This window comes from Falco naumanni, chromosome Z (genome assembly GCF_017639655.2).
Source record: "Falco naumanni isolate bFalNau1 chromosome Z, bFalNau1.pat, whole genome shotgun sequence".
Lineage (NCBI taxonomy): Eukaryota > Metazoa > Chordata > Aves > Falconiformes > Falconidae > Falco > Falco naumanni.
In genome coordinates, this window is record NC_054080.1 from 45,239,462 (window position 1) to 45,259,418 (window position 19,957).

The 19,957-nt window shown below is 37.1% G+C and overlaps 1 protein-coding gene across 2 annotated transcripts in view; it reads left to right on the forward strand.

Annotated features, from left to right (window-relative positions):
* Positions 1-19,957, forward strand: part of LOC121080948 (guanine nucleotide-binding protein G(q) subunit alpha) — a 135,516-nt gene that overhangs the window by 99,312 nt on the left and 16,247 nt on the right. For both annotated transcript variants that reach the window (XM_040579383.1, XM_040579384.1), the window contains exons 4-5: positions 8,316-8,444; positions 9,411-9,540. In XM_040579383.1, coding sequence (XP_040435317.1) covers positions 8,316-8,444; positions 9,411-9,540 — 259 coding nt within the window. The remainder of the gene's footprint in view (positions 1-8,315; positions 8,445-9,410; positions 9,541-19,957) is intronic.

A 19,957-nucleotide genomic window follows, 5' to 3' on the forward strand; every position in this document is an offset into this window, starting at 1 on the left:
ATGATGTCTTCTTCTTCATAGTTCATCTTTGTGAAACCGTTGCATGAATTGTAGTGCTTTAGTCATCTAGTAATTTTTTCATTATAGTATTCCATCTGAATTTGAAGTTTTTCATAACTTCAGCTGAACAATTAATTCCTTCATACCTGTCTGTTAAAAATAACATTTTGCTTCCATGTTCCACTTCTGAAACAGGTGCATTTCAGTGGAATTACTGTGTGCTAAGTAGGATGTGCTTTGAGGCACACCAGTGGAAAGATCAGTATAAGAATCCTAAGTTTTTCCTACAGCAGTTTACTCCATTTGCTGGTATTGCCTCTAGCAATCAACATTCATTCTTTTATTTCATAAAGTTGTAGGGAACTCTTACAGTATCATGGGTCTGTGTGAGCCTTTCAGAAGGACTAATACTGTCCTAAATTGAGACCTGCTATGCAGTTGACATTGGGTATAGCAAATTATGAAAAACTGTCTATGTGATATCACTGTAACAGTCATTTGCTGAGGGTGAGAAAACCATATATTCATAAGATACATAAGTGCATCATTATTTAATAAACATTTTAGTCCTACTTATTGATCCTTCTTCCCTACATTTGTAAATATGTTCTTGAAGGTTCTAAAGTTATATTTGAAGACTCTTTGTGTTGCAGAATGGTGGATTCTGCTTTTATGTATTCACATTTTACACAGCCTTATTTGTGTAAGGTTTGTGGTAAGATAAAAACAGCAAATAAAATTAAAAGTCTGAAGATTAAGATCAAGTACTAGCAGCAGAACAGTGCAGACCCTATTTTAGGTCTTAGGTATAGTCCCCGAATATAAAAGGAAGGTCTGAAGAGGGATGGGACATGAAATCTACTGCATACCAAAGCACTGCATCCTATAGAAAAACTGGAGATTATGCAACAGGGCTAGGGAAGTTCAGAAAGGGAAGTGGGGTTATGCAAAGCAGTATACAGTATGTATTTCTTTCAAGATCCTTTTTCTCATGCAGTACTGAACACGTTTTTAATATCTGTAATTTTTAAAACATTTGCTATTAAGAAAAGTTTGCACAAGCATTTTTTATTTGATGACTTGCTTTTTTTAGCCATTGCTAAGATTGGCTTTTAGCCATGTAGGAAATTGAAGGAGACAGCTATAGGTAGTATTTGGGTGGGATAAGGATAAAAACAGTACAGACTTTTTCCTACCTCGCTGCAAAGACCTGAGGTTTACAGTGTTTACTTTAGGTTAAGATTAGGTAGTTCTGGAAACTGGTAAGCGTGCCTCAACTTTCAGCTGGTGGTGTAGTGGTTCAGAAATGCAGACCTCTACAGAAATTCTGAAAACGCAGCCAGTACTCGTTTACACTTTGCTTTGTTCGTGGCTTGTGTTTGTACACTGAAAATTGATTCCATTTACTGTGCTGCTGCATGTTAGCAAAGAGGATGCTTGTGTCAGTTTATTCTGGCAGCTCTGTGAGGTAGGAAAGATCCTGCTACAGGAACTTTAACATTTTGCATATGTGGAGCTGAAATACAAGCAAGTTGTATGTGTTTTCACAAATGCAGAAAAAGGCTTTTTCCTTTCAAAGATTGTTTTTCAGCACATGGTCAAAATTAGTGCTAGTAGCCCTATCACCCAGTTCAGTTTCTCAAAACAAACAAACAAAAAAACCTCCTACCCCCGCCAAAATGACTCCAAACCCTAACAGCAGTGTGAAGGTAGTGCCACTCAATTCCAGAATAGCCAGGCTCCAAAGGACAGAAATATATTAAATATATTATTTACATAGTTTGCCTAATTAGCCTTAGTCACACACTTCGGTTAGGGTTTTATTTTCACCTGCACTGACACTATAGGTGTTGTACAGGGTCATACCTATGAACTACCCGAACTTTGAGGGAAATGCTTCTTTTTGTATGTGTGTGCATTAAACCTGAGCACTTTAAGGTTGAAAAGATGTAAAAGTTTGTGGTTACTGTCATAACTGGAAAAAGTCAACCATGAGGTATCTGGCTGCTGTGGTTGAACACAGTGGAAACATTTGCATATGAAATGGTACTGGTGAGCCTGGCTTTTGCAGCTGTGGTTTACACTGAAATCACCCACCAAACTTTATCTTAACAAACTTTCTAGATTTTCTTCAGGTTATCCCTTCCCTCTTCCCCTGTACTCTCATTCTCCCCATATATATTTAAGAAATATTCAACATTGTTTGCTGACTGTGTAATTACCTCTTATCTCTGCATGTTTGGGTTTGTTTTAGAGATTTCTCTTGGAGTATGTCTGGTGTGCTGCCAGACAGATCCCTTCTGATCACACAAAGCAGTGTGTTTCAGAGGCAGTTTGCTCCCCGGGGGTTCTGTGCTCAAAAGGTCTTGCAGGCAGACTGCTGCTAAGCACAGGGTTTGTTGGTGTGGTGGTGAATATTGGTTGGATATCTTGCTACATCGGTTTTGCTGCTGAGTTTGGGAAGAGTTACTACGCAGTACTGGTGGATAGGGCAATGTCATTTTTACCCTTGGAAAGGGAAACGAGTTTGTTATAGATGGATGAAAGCTGTAGCTTTTCCACCCTTGTCTGTCTGTGCCTTAATGCCTTCTCTTCATTAATTAGGCTATACACTAAACTTAGTTTAAAGTTACAGAAATTATCTTATGGAATTATTCCTGAGAAAATGCTACTTTATCAACTTATTATTTGCAACTAAAGTATGACCTCAAAGATGCTGGAAAATAGTAGGTCATGGCTAGAGGAGGGTGTTTGTTTGAAGTGCCTGCCCCATGTTTCTTCATGTTGAAGGTGCTTTAAGACCTCATTCACTGAAAGTAAATTGAAGTAAGTTTTGATGGTCTGTCTTCATTAGGTGATACAGCTGTGGGACTTGAATTAAGGCTGAATGTCGAGCTGCCAGTTCACAGTGACAGGGGTTATGTTTAACTGCTTGAAGAAAGTTATTGGTTGAAACCATTCTGGTCTATTTATTAAGGTTGGGAGTCCCACGTCTTTGCGTGATTTCAGTATGAGAAAGGCATGCAGTAAAGCGCAGAGCCGGTCACTCTACTCCCACGATCCCAATCCTGCTGTTTATTTTGAAAAGTACCTTTGAAAGTGCTGTCTTCCCAAGGGCATCATTAGCACCTCCATAGCCTGGCTGCTTCCCTGAAGCTGGCTGCAGGCTTGGACCTTGTCACAGGTGATTAAAAGCATTAAAAATAAGTACCTCTCTCGGCCCTGCCTGGGAAACAGAAGTCTCCCTCTGCTTCTGGTCAGCAGGCTGTGCGGCGGTGGCAGGTTCTCCTGGCGGCGGGGGAGGGCCGCTGCCAGCAGCTCATCACACACTCGTCGCCCAGTAATGCACCTTTTGCCTGTTGCTATAGCAACCTCCTGGGAAACCTCAGCAGCCACTAAAAATCATCTTTATAAAGCTAATTACCGGCGTAATTAATTTTTTAAACTTCATCTGTATTGTAGATGTACACAGACCTGTGTGGTTTGGTGCTTTTTTAAGAAGTAATTTTATCCAGTTTTCCCTCTTTTGTTCCTTTGTATAATGCCTGTGAGTAGGTGCTGTTTGGGTGAGACGCTGTACAACTGAAGGGTGTCTGTCTCATCAGAGAAGGACATTTCTTAGCAAGTGTAGAAATAAATTCAGAGTGCCATATAGTGTTGAGATCTAAATGGCTAGCTGCTACCCATACAGCTGAATTCCCTGTGGTCATGCTGGTGGTGACCCACTTTTGGACCAGCACTCAGGGCAGTTGCCAGTGTATTTCCAATATCTGTACCGTTACGATTTTAAATTTTGAAGCTAATAATCTGAGGAAGTCATCTGTCTTGGGCAGTTGTTGGCAACAATATTTTTGTGGAAGTTCGTGTTTATGACAAGTCTTGTGGTTTCTTTGCAAGAGTGCACGCATAGCCATTTCTAGTATATGCCAGAGAGTTAATTGCATTGCAAAGGCTGATTGCAGTCTTTGTGCATACATTTTGAGCTGGGCACTTACCCTAAAATACCCTGTGCATATCTCCTATGTGCTTAAATTTCTTGTGCACAGGATTTCTTTGCCCAGGTGAGCAATGTATTTACCAGTATTTTGTTTAAGGATGCATGAGATAAGTGCTTTAAGCCATAGTAAATAGGTTTTTTTAATAAGCAGATATGCAAAAAAGTCAGTAAAAATACTCATTTTCTTGCACTCCTCACCCATTCGAATTCAGGCTCCAGATACTTAACATAGTCCTGGCTTTGTAAGTTGTCTTCTGGTTGCAGATAAGCCATTGGAGGAAGTAACTCCACCCTGCTTTCCTGCTGGAGTTTGTGGACTTCCCACACCCTAGGCTGTATCCATCAAATAAACTAGCTTAATTTGAGCAATTTCAGTAGTGCTTCTTCACTATTTCAAATCATTTTGACAGAAATGTGTTATCAGGCCATTGCACAAGTGAAAGAGCTGGCAGCTGGGGATGGGCACAGATGCAGCTGGAGTGGGGCTTGAGCCTGCACAGCTGAAAGTGGAAAGAATGAGCATTAGCTAGTTTGATGGTTTTATTCAAAGTTGCTGCTTGCTAAATTAATTTAAAAATAAATAAATTACTAGTTTAATGAGCTGTAGGGTGCTTAAAGCCTGTGCATGCAGTGCTGCATTCCCCCTGGTGATCAGAGAATTTCTTTAAACCCCAGCTTTCACGTGGGAAAAACAAAAGTTAAATTTCCAACCATTTTGGTATGAGGAAGATTTGAAAATATAAGTCTTTATTATGGCAATTAGTTAAACTCTGATAAACCAAATAAATAAAATCTTAAATTGTCAGTGTTTCAGGAACAGCTACAATACTAATGTGTGAAAATTGTGTGTGCTGGTAGTATGCCTTTAAATACCCATATTCCATTTGTCTTTTCTTTTAATGTAAATAGTCACCTGCATTCATTTACATATTCCCTCCCAGCATTTTGAAATAGTAAGTCAGCCCAGCAAATCACTTATTCACCCACCCCTCCTAATACAGTGCAAAAATCTGTCCTTGTGCTTCAAGAAGAGAAAGTGACTTGGTTTTTGTCTATGTAGTACTATGGATGTAGAAGTATGGCATTATGCAAGTAACACAAAAGTCATGATGATGTATTGAGCATAAGTGTGTGGATTCACTTCCACTGGCATTTTAGGAGGGTTGCATCTGACTGAAGAGAGACAAGACATTTCCACAATATATCAAAAATCTTCAGATGTGCTATAAAACAGTGCGTGCAATGGAAAAGAAATACCCTGGTGTCAATTCCAATGATGTATGTTCTTACCCAAAGAGAACATTATTTTAATTAATTGTGTTACTTTGATTTAGAGGTTGTATGAATTTTAAGAGAGACTGAAGGAGTTTTTAGTGATTTTAGAGTATCTTGAAGAGAGCTTTGTGTTGCTGCTGCAGGCAAAGCTTTCAGTGTGATTTTCAGAAATTGTTCAAGCCCCTTGAAGCTGATGGCAGAATATGACGTTACGTATCCTTACATGGTAACAGGAGGTAGGTGTAACTGATCTGCAAAACTGTTAGCATCGGTAGCAGAAAGTATCCTGCTCCTTTGCTTCAGAGCAACAGTGCACAAAGTTCATTAAAATTTTCTGCTTAATAATTTAATTGACTATTTGCTGTATTCTCACAGCATGAAAATAGCAATAATAAAAGATCTAAAAGTGAGGTTGTGCAACAAATGGGACATTTTCATTTAAATAAATGGACACAATAATATGTTTGTTTATTAAGTTTTAAGTAAGAACGAAAAGTGGTAGGGGCTGAATGTCATTATTCAAAACCAAAAAATGCAGGATGTATTCTAAATTACTTTTGTTGGACTGTAGGTTCTGGTTATGATTTGTCAGTATCACAAAGATTGTCTTTTAAAAGATTTTTGTGTGTGCCATCTGTTTTCTGTGAGATACTTTTACTGGTTTTGACACCACTTCCTTTATTCTGGGTTTGAATGTATAATTCAGGACACTTCTTGGAGCCCGACATCCTTTGGTCTGTGAAGTGAGGGAAATCCAGGGAAAGAAACAGGAATCCGTAAGGATGCATAAGGACTCTTCTGTGGACTGTGTAGGTTCTGTAAGGTGCTATGGGTGAAAAGAGTGAGAAGGTTGCTCTTCAGTAACTGAGCAGAACTTGAGCAGAAATGAACAAGGATGAGGGAAAGATTACTATTTTTAAGGATAAATTAATGCTTCTGGAACTTAATGACATCAGTGGTTTGTGGTAGGACAAAAAAACCACTCCTTTGCCCTTTTAATGGTTTCCAGTAACACAGGTGAGATTTAACTATTTAATAATGTTCCTTTGCACTATGGCCTTCCGAAAATCAGCCAGATGTGCATTACAGCATGTCTTATTAAGTGTCCACTTACCTGTGGTGCAGAGGTGTGGTAACAGGCTCACGTTGATGACCGCCGGCTGAAGCTTGCTAAAGAAACGCAACAAGATGATTGTGTAATGGGCCATCTAGCAATTCATTCAGTTAAAGTTCTGCTGCTCTTGTGAATACCACTGTAGCATGTAATGACCTGCAATGCTTCTTTGTACCCTTCCAGAATTCAGTCACAAACCAAAACCAAAACCAGTTTTCTGGGGAGTGGGAGGGAAAAAGAATCAAGTTCAAGGTCTCTGTCAGTTTCTTGTTGTGGTGGTTATGAATTTCATTCACTTACACTTTTTTTTTCCACCAACATATTGATGATGTGCTTCTCCATTCTGCTTTTTGTATGAAGCACATGAGGAAAGATGAAGTGCTGAAACCCACAAGCATTTTTCTTATTGGCAGAAACTAATCAGTGTTCTCAGAAAGTATTTGCAGAGTAGTAGCTCCTGAATTAGCTGAGGTATATGGTTCAATACAACTTTCTGATTGTGTGTAACTTTCTCACATACAATGTTTACTGTTGGATTAATCTTTCATGAATAAAATCATAGTGAGGGAGATTTGATAATGTTTTTGGCTCCCTCCTAGATCTAATAAATACGTCTGTATTTTTACTGTAAGGTAGAAATCAAACTGCTTTGCTTCTGTCATTGTTCAGGATAACTTTTTTCACTAGTTTGTTCAGAAGTCATTCAAAGCATCTGATTTGTTGTGTGGGTTTATTTAAAAAGAGCACCTTCACTAATAACTACAAGGAAAAGAACATGTTCAGAGCTTAGTGATCATTTACTAAATTACAAGGCCATCACTCTCCTCCCCTAGAATGAATGAGGGCATCCATTGGTTAATTTATCTTCTCAGTGACTAACACTAGGTCAGTCTGTGCTGGGAGGTAACCAGACACCCCAGAACTCCATTTTCTGCAGTAGGCTTTCTCCCAGACATCTACCACAGGGAGAACGCAAGCTGCCTGATGCACTGATTTCATGAGATGTCCAGCTTCTGAACCCAAACAGGTTATCTCATACATATGGGTACATGCTTCTCTTTTGAAGCATCTTTTTTATGAGAACTAATTAAAACCTTTGGCACACTGGTGCTTTATGGTTGAAACCCACCATTAAGCAATTGCAGAATGCTTTTGTGTTGTAGTTAATGACCCTTTACAAGCCATTTTATAAGAACTTTGGGTTATTTGTTAACAGACTGGCATGTATTTCATGTACTGCAGGCTTATTAAATTAATCAGATGTTTCAGTGCGAATGCAGGACTTTCAGATGCCAGGCATCCCACTAAATAATCAGTGCTGCCTTCTGATCACAAGATCCGGAATTTTTTTTGTCAGTGGGTGGGGGTTTCCTTTTTTTAAAAAAAATATTTAATCTCCAAACAGTACCATTTATCCTGCTATTACTTCATAATTGATAATGATCTATTCCATAGGAGCTGACTATTGCTTAGGAGTTTCTTGTTCGTCTATCCATGCATTTATGTAGACAGTGCAAAATGAATATAAAGAAATATGTTACATATTCAAATAAACTGTGCAATTTTATATTTCTCACACATTTTATAATACTATTTTTCTCTGAATTGCCTAGAATTATGTCATTGAAAACTTTGAATCTTTGGTGAATTTACATGTGAAAGCCAAGCAAACTTGTATGAAAAAAAAACAACCCAGAATAACAATGCTACCCTTTTGTAGAATTTATTTGAAGCTGTGAAAGTGTGCAGGAAGAGAGGAAGGAGCACATTTTTATACTTTGTCCCCTCTTATGCCGATAATGCTCTTTCTTCTGTTGTACTTTTTCCTACCCCACAGTCCATTTCCATTCCCAAGTCTTCCTTTCTCTTTCCCTCAGTGGAATGATGGTGTCACTGTCTTGCATTCCTGTTGTTTCTCCCTGTCTATAGCTATCTTAATGATTTGGACCGCATAGCAGATGCCACCTATCTGCCAACTCAGCAAGATGTGCTCAGAGTTCGAGTCCCAACAACAGGGATCATTGAATATCCATTCGACCTACAAAGCGTCATTTTCAGGTAGAAAAGAAGGTTTTAAGACCCACTTGCTTTGCTTTGTTTCCTTTTACATTAGTAATATATAGGTATATAGGGCATTGGTTAAAACTGCATAAAAAGCAATTGTTCTATGTTTTAAAAAATAAGCTAATATTAAAGATGGGAAAAGGATGAAGACAATTAGGTTTGTCTTTTTCTGAAGGTAGATAATACTGATAGTAAACCTGCAATTTATCTTTTCAATAATATGTATCAAAGTTTCACTGTGGAGTAATAATCTGAAAATACAACCATGTCCTCCTAATTCATGTAAATTATGGAATACAAAGTTATCACTTGTGTACTGATTTTCAGAGAGAGGATACTTTCCTTCAGAGAGGAATCACCCTATGTGAGTGCAGTTGCTTAAAAATCTATAGAACTGCAGTTGCAAGTTGAACAGCTGTGTTTAGTTAAGCTTAGATGTGTGATGAAGTGAGAATACGCCGCGAGCAAATCTGAATTTTAATTTTGGCTATTAAAAAGCAAATCTGAATTTTAATTTTGGCTATTAAAAATTCCAATAGATATATATTGTACTCTATTTTTCCTCTTAAAATGGGGCAGCTTTAACAAGTTGGTAATTTTCACTTTGGTAATTCAGGGGGAAAAAGGCAGACCACCATGTCTATTCTGTTCACATCTGTTTCTGCTGAATACACAGGGCATACATACATTGCCGAACCATGGCTCATGAGATGTTTATATCTCAGAAATCTGAGGGTTTTGAAACCCACAATAATTTAAATACAGGAAACACAGACTTAAAAGCAAATACAATTAACTGTCTAGTTACAACAGGTTCCATTAAATATCAATGAGAGAAATTATTAAGAAAAACAAACCAAACTGTGTTTTCAACTGAATTTTTGAATTTTGTCATTTTGTGTGTGTCTGTGTTTATGCGTTAAATTATTCATGAAGTTGATGTGGATGTTGATTTTGCAGAATGGTGGATGTAGGAGGCCAACGATCAGAAAGAAGAAAATGGATACATTGCTTTGAAAACGTCACATCTATCATGTTCCTAGTAGCTCTTAGTGAATATGATCAAGTGCTTGTGGAGTCAGACAATGAGGTAAGAAAGCATCAGCAAAAAGCACTAGTTTTAAAGAAAAAGTAGCTTGACTTGTCCAGTCCCAGGTGTTTTTCAAATGCGTCTATCAGCAGTCATACACAACTGCAGCCAGTGGAGTGAGAAGCACCAGAGGGATCAAGAGGTGAGGTGGGGATCAGTCTTCAAATATGTCAGAGCTGATCTGCTCCGTGGATGATTCAAAGAAACCTATTTATTTTCTGTTGAAAGAGAATACAGTTGAATATACAGAAGTGCTCTTAGTGTAGCTGTGCAGTCAGTGTTTTTTGGCAGAGCCACAAAAATAGGCAGTGGAAATGAAGACAAAATTTATAGATTCTTTGCTAGAACACACCCCAATGTAGTAAACTCCGTGCCTTTGACTTAAAACATAGGAAGTATAATGTATTAAAAAAAAAAATACTAGAAGTAGGAAAGTAAATGAGCTGAGGGGGCAAAGCACACTAGTTCCAGCACTTTTAATGCTGTTTTAGACTGGGGAGATTATTTAATGTTTTTGTCTTTCTTGAGGACTGTTTTAAGTTATTGATGAAACTGTTATGATTTACTGTCACTGTCCTATGCAAGTCTTCTAACACATACTTACAGAAGTTAGGTGAAAAAAGAAAACAACTTCATGGCTGCATACATGTTGATTTCAGTTTGAGAGAATGTTGGCATAACAAAGTAAAACAGGTGTCCCTGGAGATTCATGTTTGTATACTGAACTTCATTCAGGATTAATTTTTCAATAAATTATGGGAGCTCTGAAAGTCCTTACATTTATTGTCTTTCTGTAAAAGAAGAATATCGTTACATTAGTTATATAATCAACTATATCATTCAAAGCTGAATTTACAAAAAATTTGATGCTGTGATCTGCACCGACTTAATCTCTTGTAATTTTGGAAGCTGGATATGTAGATAAAAAGAGAACACAGTCAGACTTGGCTCATTTCAAGCAAAGCCAGAAATGTCTGGTTCTGTCTTTCTCTGTTTGCATTATTCTTTTTTAACCACAAAGTCAACACAGAAGTATTAAGCATTTTAATTATACAAGTCAAAACAAAGTATCTTGGAAATCACATAAAGAAAAATCAGTTATGATGATTTTGAAATGTTGTTCTAACTATCCAAATTAAACTTTCAAACTTCTTGATGTTGGATACTTATCACTGTGTTTTCATACTGTGTTTCTCATAGGGAGAAGTTCTTGTAGGAACTGTCTCACAGGGAGAGGTTTACCAGGCTCTGGTTCCCTATTAAGTGTATCCTGTTCTAGCTCAGACCTTTGCTCTGGTATGTCAGCTTGGTTTGGTGTGACTTAGAGCATCCCTGCTGTAGAACATGGAGCGGTATTTTCATAGGCTGATTCAGTGGAATATACAACGCTCTGTGTTCTTGTATGCTAAAAGAGTTCGTGTGTTGAGAACTGAATAGAACATCTGACTGAAAATTTCCTTTATGTTTTGGGCTCTCCAGTGACAAGTGATGCCTAAACTTGTCATAGCTTTTCTGTAACTACTTTTCAACTATTATGAAGAAGATCACTTGTAAAGCTGGTTTGATTTTTCAGTTTTTCACTTTTGAAACACTTTGCGGAGGCAAAAGCTGCAAAACTCCTCGTTTTGCAGATAGTTCTTCCACCTTGCTGCTAAACTGTTTGTTTCTCATTAACAACAGTGGAAAACTTGTGAACCTTTTTGTATTTCAGTTTGAAGTATGTTCATAACTTTAATTGAAACCAGGTTTTGTTTTAGTCATACGTACATACCCTAGGAGCACTTTCCAGCAGCCTTAGGCCTGTGTTACTCTAGCTCTGGGATGGATCCAGACTGTCTTAGAGCTAAGCACTCTCTGGGCAGATTAGTTTTGGCTTTCAGCGAGCTGTAGCCTGTCTGTCTAGATTTTGTTGTTATACTAGAGCACTGCTTTCTGCCCTTCCTTTTTCCTCCTCTGCATCCTTAAACATTGCAGTCCCAGAACACATGGGAGAAGAATGCGTTTATTTATTGTGTGTAAAGCAAAGCGTAGTTTGTCTGAATGTGGGTGTAGCAGAAATATGGGAAAAGTTTTTAAATGTGTTGACACTCTGAATTAAGAAATTTACCCCCCAAATATATTTTTGTTCTTCACTGGGGTGGGACAAACTCAGTAGGGAAGACAGTAATTTAACTTGAAGACTTTGGTGATCAGCCAAGAGATACTTTTCACACTTACCTTTGAATTGTGAAACAGTATTCAAATTCTAGCACCAAAGTGACAGTGTGTGTAAATGCACTACTTTCTTTGTATGCATGCCATCAGTGTGATGCTATGATAGAACCTAATCCTTCTTTGATCAGTGCACCTCTCATTGAAAGTAAAAGATCTGAGTCTACAGCTTGTAGTGTTCTGCTAGTCCCTTTGCATTGCTTTCATGGCCTGATTAAATAGTATGATTTTTGTAAGATGGCCTACTTTCCTTTTCTAATTAGTCCACTGCATGTTATTGCCTGAAGTCTGTTTGCTCATAATATGTTTTTACAAAGAGAACTATACTTTTTAATCATCTGTGGCGTTCTTTTTAGTTAATACATTTTTCATTAATCTCGTTTTCATGAGTAAACATAAATCTGTAAGAATTATTATTTTCCATTTGGTGTATGTGTGTTTATATAACTGTTCATGATAATGAAACTGGTTTAGAGCCCTTAAGTGTCTTGATCTTGTTTCAAAATGCAGTGCCTGATAAATTCTCAGTTGTAAATCCACTTTTACCTTCGTTTAGCTTATTGAAGAAAAATACATTTGGGTTATAAATCACATGAGGCTATACTAAACTGAGAGGCTTCGCTGGTGTCTTTCAAGGGCTTTTACTCACTGGATATATGTGGGATTGAGTTGGGGACTGTTTCTGTCTTCATGCCCGTGGAGGAGTTAGGTATTAAAAGCTCTGAGAAATACATTTTAACTACTCTAATGGTACATCATACAGAGAAAATAAGACTGAGTGTTGAGACTGCCTGTTAGTCAGAGTCCTGTGTAAGATGACACTTAAATGATAGATCCATGAAATTGCGCTCCCGTAGCAGAGATCTGCAGCCAAGTGGTTGGGGACTTTCATGTAGAAATGCATGCATAGCTGCCCAACTGTATTTTAACTATGATTCCCCTAACAGGCAATAATCAGAACCAACATTGTCTCTCCTTTCTTAAGTATGTGTCTAGATTGTACATAACTAAGCATCTGATTTCATTGCATAAATACAAAATGAGAAGAATTGGTAAGGACAGTATATTTAAACATATCTTTCAATAATTTCAGATGATGTACAGTTTTGAAATGCCTTTGTCTTCTTAAATACATAAAAAAGGATAGGTAGCTAACTGTTCCAAATTCTGCCCTTAATAAAACAGTAAGTCTGTCTAGATACGTTGGTGGAAATGAGGACAAAATTTGATCCAGAGGACATAATATACTAATTACATTAATAGTACTGTAAATTAAGTAAATCGTTCCTCAGTCTGATATGATGTGATGAAGGAGAACATGTTATAAGTTAAATTATCAGATATTTGACCTTTTCACTTTTTCAGAAAATTCTGACAGAATTAGAGGTGAGATGAAAAAATGAAGGAATCATCTCTCTGGTGAATTAATTTATAGTGTATTATGTCCTCAAGGTCAGGCTTTTGCTCTGAATTATACCAACAGATCTGGGGAAGTTTGCAGTTTTATCAAAAAGCGTTGTTTAGAACTTTTCTATTTTTAGAATCAACTTGTTTTCTTAAATAAAGGATTTTTTCTAGATAAAGTATATTAATCCATGTTCCAGGATATACTGCATTTAAATAAGTATCACAGGTAGCTCTTCTAAACATATAAAATCTCATGGTCTTAGTGCAATAAATGCAAAAACGAGTTCCACCTTTATAAGAGAACGAGTAACCACTTGCAGTTACTGAGGGATTAGAGACATCGCAGTGTACCTGTAAAATCTGGTTTAATAAAAAAAATGGTTTTCATTATCTTTGCAGGGCTTAATGATTACTTGGAAATGGCAGAATGAAGGATGGTGTTTATTGATGCTTGTACATGTTTTTTCTTCTACATTACTGCACTAAAAGTCTTAAGGCATATATGATTTCATATGGCTTGTACAGGTCTATGGTGGTTATGAAAATGTGAGCTATTTATAGGTCAAGATCCTTCTTTTTCTGTGTTCCCGTAGGGAAAACAGAAAAGACAGGATACTATTTCCTCCGTTCAGCTAAATTAATGGATTGACAGGCTAAGTGAAATTTCAAAGTTTTCTAAACTATGAAAAAGCAAATGCTGTCTTTCCTGAAGTGTCAAGGCAGCAAAGCTACTGAGACATTGAACATCTTGAAGTATTCACTGATAAGATACAATTTTTAGAAGTAAATCAGTGTGAGTATTGTGGACATCCATTGCACAAAATAAATCAGGGGGAGAATGCCAGTTTAGATTATTTTGGTTAGAGCTGATATGTAGAAGAATGGCTGCAGAAGTGTGGCCTTACAATCTCTGAAGATCTGCACAATTGTGATTACAGGCCTATTCTAATACCAGGCCTGGATTGTGCAGATCTTCAGAGATTCTAAGGCCATGCTTCTGCAGCCATTCTTCTACACTGATACATTTTGGTTTAAAAAAAAAAATATATATGTAAGTTTTAACAGGATTGGATATAAATATTGCTAGTATTTACAGCTAAAGTTTTGTCTGCTTTGACCTCTGAGTAAGGAATTTCACTAGTGCCCAGCATTATAAATACATAATATGTATCCTGTATTACATACAAATGTCTTACATCTCTATGCCTTAGGAAAGCAATGTTTTTTTAATTATTTTACTTGTTAAGCAATTTCTTTCCATTGATGAATGAAACCACGTATAAAAGAATTGTTAAAGTGTCTCTTCCTTTGTTAAAATGGTACCATTAATGTAACTTCAAAAACTTGTATTTCATAGGTGGTTTATTTGCTGGGTTTTCACTGACCTTGGAAAAAAACCAAGCAAATTTTACTGTTAAGTTGTAACTCATTTATATAACCTATCCAGACAGGTAGTTTGCAAGCTTTGTAAGACATTTATTAAGAACCCTTATCGGTTATTTTTTTTATCAGAAAAGGAGGAGATTCTTCTTAACTAGAGTACTGATTTTTTTTAAAAAAGCTTTTGTTTCAAAGCTGTTGTTAAGCTTTTGGGGTTTTGTTTTTTAAAGCTTGTACTATGTCTTAATACATTATCTGGTTTACCTGCAGCTAAAATTGTTAGTTTAAACATAATAGTGTGTAACTGAATTTCTCTTAACCCAGTATTTCCTTCCTTTCCCTTTAATCATCAGAGTTATCATCTGATTTGCATTATAGTGTGACAGAAAGTACCACCTCCTTATAATTCATGTATTTAAAGGTTTGATCCTAGATTGCAGTTCTTGCTGAAAAATGTTTGTAATGTATGAAGCAGGCTGAAATGACTTAAGAATTCTGAGTTTTGAAAATAATAGCAAAATTGAATCCTTGGCTTAAGAAATCCTAGGCACATGCCTTCAAGCTGTCTCTAGTGTTGCCATTACTTCCTGTGTGTCCTCCTTTCACACATTAAACTATTACATAGGATCTGTCTTCTCTGTGATCTTGACAAATGCCATATGGCTTAGTGCACATCCACAAAAATAATGCCATAGAGATCATTTTCCCAGCTTCTTGCTTTTGCGTTGTGTTCATCTTTCCACTGGCTTTCACTTCCTTACCATGTGGAACCAAATGGTTTGTCAGCTGTAAGGACCTGCATCATCTAACCTGGTATGACAACCAGATTTAATGGTTTTTGTGCCAGTCTTGATAGTAATTTTTGAAGCATTCCAACAAATACTTTTGCATGTGTTACCGTTCTCCTTGTTCTGAACAGAAGGAGTTCCCTGGAAGCTTGTCTAAACCTGCTCCATTGCTGCTTCATAGTATACAGTGGTGTAGCAGCCAGAGTTGCATGCAGACAGCTGCTTGCACTGTTAAGAATTCTGCTGCTAAAACTTGATGCCCTCTTTCTGTGTTCAGCATCCCATTGTCTTACAGATTCATCCTGAGTTTATAAAGTTTTAAAGAAGTGGCTGTTACTTAGGAGCAAAGGGCAGCTGTGATTCCCCATCAAGTCTTACAGGTTTCTGAGATACAGAATACGAGGTTCATTTACCAGTAGTAGATGTTCACATGGCACCAGCAGTAGGAAAGCATAATATTTTTGAGATGTGAACAGAACCAGTAGATCTGGAAGTGACTCAAGAAACATTTGCAAAAGGCATTGCATAAACCTTGCAGGGATTTGAAGGGGTATTCAGACAACTGAAACAGGAGAGGTGGAAGGAGGAAGGGACATTTGACTGATGGAGTCTCTTTTGTAAGCAGTGTGGAGCTAAATAATCTGGAAAGTTTGTTCTTAAAAATGCTTTGTCCAAAACATTACCACCAGGGGATCATTAAAACTGTCTAGTGGCTTAACAGTCTGTAACTACAGTGACCCATAGTAAAAATGTGTTTAGCTTGGTGTTCAGAGATCACAGGGGCTGAAAGATGATGCCTACATATGAGTGAGTGAAGCAGAATTAGCTGCTTAGAGGGGTGGGATCTCCATCCTGGGGAGAGGTGTTCAAAGCTTGACTGGACACAGCCACGAGCAACCTGATGTAATGATGAAGTTAGTTCTGCTGGGAGCAAGGGGTTGGACGGGATGACTTTCACAGGTCCTTTCCAACATAAATTGTTCTGTGATTCTAAGTAGAAAAAGTCACAGTTAGTTAAGTGAAAGGAGTTTTTTTCGTTCGTTTCTTTGGGGAGCATCTTTGTGGTCATGCTATAAGGTTTTGCCATAGTTTCTTTACAACACTGAAGAACCCTACTTTATTTAGTGGTTATATGAATTAATGTAGTTACCTTCACAGTACTTAATTTACGCTGAAGAACTGTTTTCAATTTTATCAGAGGTAACACTTGTATGAAGGCAAAACAGAATATTTAGAAAATTAGAGATTCAGTAGCTCAACCACAACTGCAAACTGAAACTGAAGGAACTTTGTAGGGTGGTTTTCTGCAGTATTTCTGTGCTTCCAAGTATTGAATAAAGGTACTGTGCAAGGATGTCAGTTCTTTTGATAGATGGAAAATTTTATTATTATTGGGTTGTCCCAAGTAGAAAGGATCAACATTGCTTGGTTTGTTAAAAGGTATTCCAGTTAAAGTCTAATGTATTAAAATCACATGAAAATAATTACATGAAACCCAGGATAGGTATTTTTAATGTGAACTCATTTTTGTGTCTATACAGATATGTAGATGCAAGCATACATGCTCGTGTTTTGAATCTGGACAAAATACATCTGCAAAATAGAGTGTCCAAAGCCTAGCTGGAACTTCATCACTGGGATCTGTTAACGGGTGACAAGTTGGTGACATGTTCCAGTTGCACTTCCTTTTGATGTGACAAGGAATAAGAAATGGCATGAAGCCACAGAGTTCAGGATACTTTCACTCTTTATGGAGGCAGTTATCTGAAGCACGTGTTTCATTTTTTCATCTGAATTATCTTGCTGTTCACATCTGGGCATGCTTCCCCTTCTCTTCCAGCACTTTGTGTTCCTTATTCACAAGCTGATCCTGAATGGCTGAGCATGAAGGCTGGAAGAAAACAATGTTGAGATTAGAGCACTTCTCCTTTTCTGCATTGTGAATAAACATAATACTTTAGTTGTCTGGTTTTTTGCATCAACATTAAGCAATCCAGTACAATTGAGTGTAGGGCAGAGGGATAATGTGAACTCCCAGATAGATTTAAAATTCTTAGATGGTCTTCATAATTATTTAGCAATGTTGTTTCCATGGGAAATAAAATCTCCAGAACTCATTGTTTATTTGGTAACCAGGGAAAATAACACATTAACCACCTGTGCCAAACCGTGTTGCTGTATGTATTGTATCTGCTCTTACCTGTTCACAGTTATGCGTATGTATTTTCTTTTTGGTTTGTGGATAAGAAATCCTTTGTACATAAAGTATCAGTACTGGGTAACATCATTTGCATAAGGAAGAGTTAGAGCCTCTCTTTTGTTGAAATGGGTGGTTCATAATGGAAATGGGAAGTTGAATGATTGTGAACCTAACTTGCAGAGGCTGCCAGAAATGCAGCTGGTAAATGTTGCTATTGGCAGCATTTGCTGGCAAAGGCAACTGCCACTTACTTTTTTCAATACCCAGTGTCAAAACTGTCCAGAAAAGGGCCTTTTTCAGTAACAATTTAATTTCAAAATATTTTCACCCAATTTTCTCAAAAGTACGTAGGTATTCATGAAAAACTGATTATTCCGGCATTCATGTTACTTCATCAAAATTAATTTAACAGTCTTTTTTTTTTATTTTGGAAATGTCTGACAGCAGTGTTTGGACCGTGGTTTTTGACCACTCTTTGGACCACTTTTTTTTTGTACAGTATTTTTGTGCTTTGGTGGTTGTTGAACAGATTGGTTGATGGATTTCAGCTGTCATTTGGTTCATCTGTCCCTCTGCTGGATACATAAAATTGCTGTATATTTTTGCGTTCAGTTTTGCAAATTTAAGTTGTTTGAGAGGTGAAAGTCCTGCTCCCAGGTGATTTAAAAGTACAGTTCTCACCTACAGAGATGTCTTCCCGGTCCTCTGCCAGAAGATTTTCTCAGGCTAGTTTGCAGAAAGATTCAAGACCAGTGAAGAAAGTATTTACTACTGAGCTCTGTGTTTGAAATTGTCTCTTACTGCATTTGAGTTACTCACCAAAGTATTTGTACAACTGTCACAGGTTTTTTCTTAGACAGCTAGTTATAGCAGTGTAGCTGCGAGATTATACTTCATACGAGTGACAAAAATCTGAGTCGCTTCCGGTTTAGTACTGTATTTACTTTTTTTCCGTAGTGGAGGACTCTGCACTTACCTTCCACTTCCTGACTTCCTGTTATTTCCCAACTTTCATGTAACTGCTTTATTAGATTTCTAGCCAAGGCATACACTGTAGGTCTTTCTGTGCAGCTAGACATTGATTCTACTTCAGTAATTGTTGGAAGTCTTATTTGGAGGATGGTGACGTTCCTAATTAATAGAGACTTTCCCACCAAATACCATTCATATGCACAAGATTTTGTCAGGTAAAATAATGTAAGTCCATTACTGTGATACTAAACAACTTCTGGAATATTAACCTCGGCTTTTTTTCCTGAAGGTCTATTGTGTCAGTACCTCCTCTTCTACAGTTGTCTCTGAATGCCCTCTCAGTCAAATAAACATTTGTTACCAGCAGAAACGTAGTTATGTACACAGTGCCAGTTGTTGACTGAAAAATGCATCTTGTTTCCCTCCTCACCACCTTCTCTTGCATCACTTCAACAACATTCAGTCCCTTACAATTTGTGAAATCCTGATTTTGTTAACAGACACTATTTAAATTACTAGCAATTTTAAAGACAGAAGTTACTTACATTTTTCATTCAATATGTAAGTTACAGTATGCCCACTAGATGCCACTCTAGACAACCATAAAGACAGTAATGCATGAAACTCCACTGCTGCTTCTGTGTTGTTTCATTGTACTTGGTCTTTTCTGTCCAAGCACTATGTTAGCTGAGAGATGCTGCTTTCCCTTCACTGGGTACCAGCTGATACAGCTCTTAAATGCTATTTTAGCGCTCTTCAGGTATTTTTCAGATTTTGACTTCTAGAGTCAAGTGTTTATAAATTATGCCAATTCTATTTATTTCTGCAACTGCAGGAGTAATTGCATAATTTTGCAGAGCAACAGACAGCAAAGAGAATTGCAATACATGAATCCAAACTAGAAATCCATCATTTTAACATGAAAACTGAAAGTATAGGATTTTTTTTTAAAAAAAAAAAAAAAGTGGAAGGAGGTACTATTTTAATCTTCCAAAATGAGGAAGAGTAAGAGTTTACACTTAGATAAAAAAGTGAGAAAACAGGGTTTGTATGCTAGTTATATTTGAATTAATGTTTAACCATCTTACAAAAACTTTTCTATAGTAAGAGGTACATAGTACAAAGACATTTAATTTTATTTTTATTCTTGTTTCATAAAAACATGTTTTTCGTTATAAAACTGGATAGCCCTATGATTCATTAGTAAGTGCAGTGGTTTTTCTTGGTGTTCAATAAGAAAATGGAATAATCTTATCCCAGATTATATAATCTGTTTATAGTTAACGTATTTCTATGCACTTTTGGATTTTGTGCACTATATTTTTTATTCTGTGTTTCATGATGGTATTTTTACATTTGATTTGCGACTGGGTCGGTTTGTGTGGAGGATGGGAGAATTTTATCCTGGCATCTGTATGTCATAACAAGAAAATTGGCGTAATGGCTGGTGATACCAATG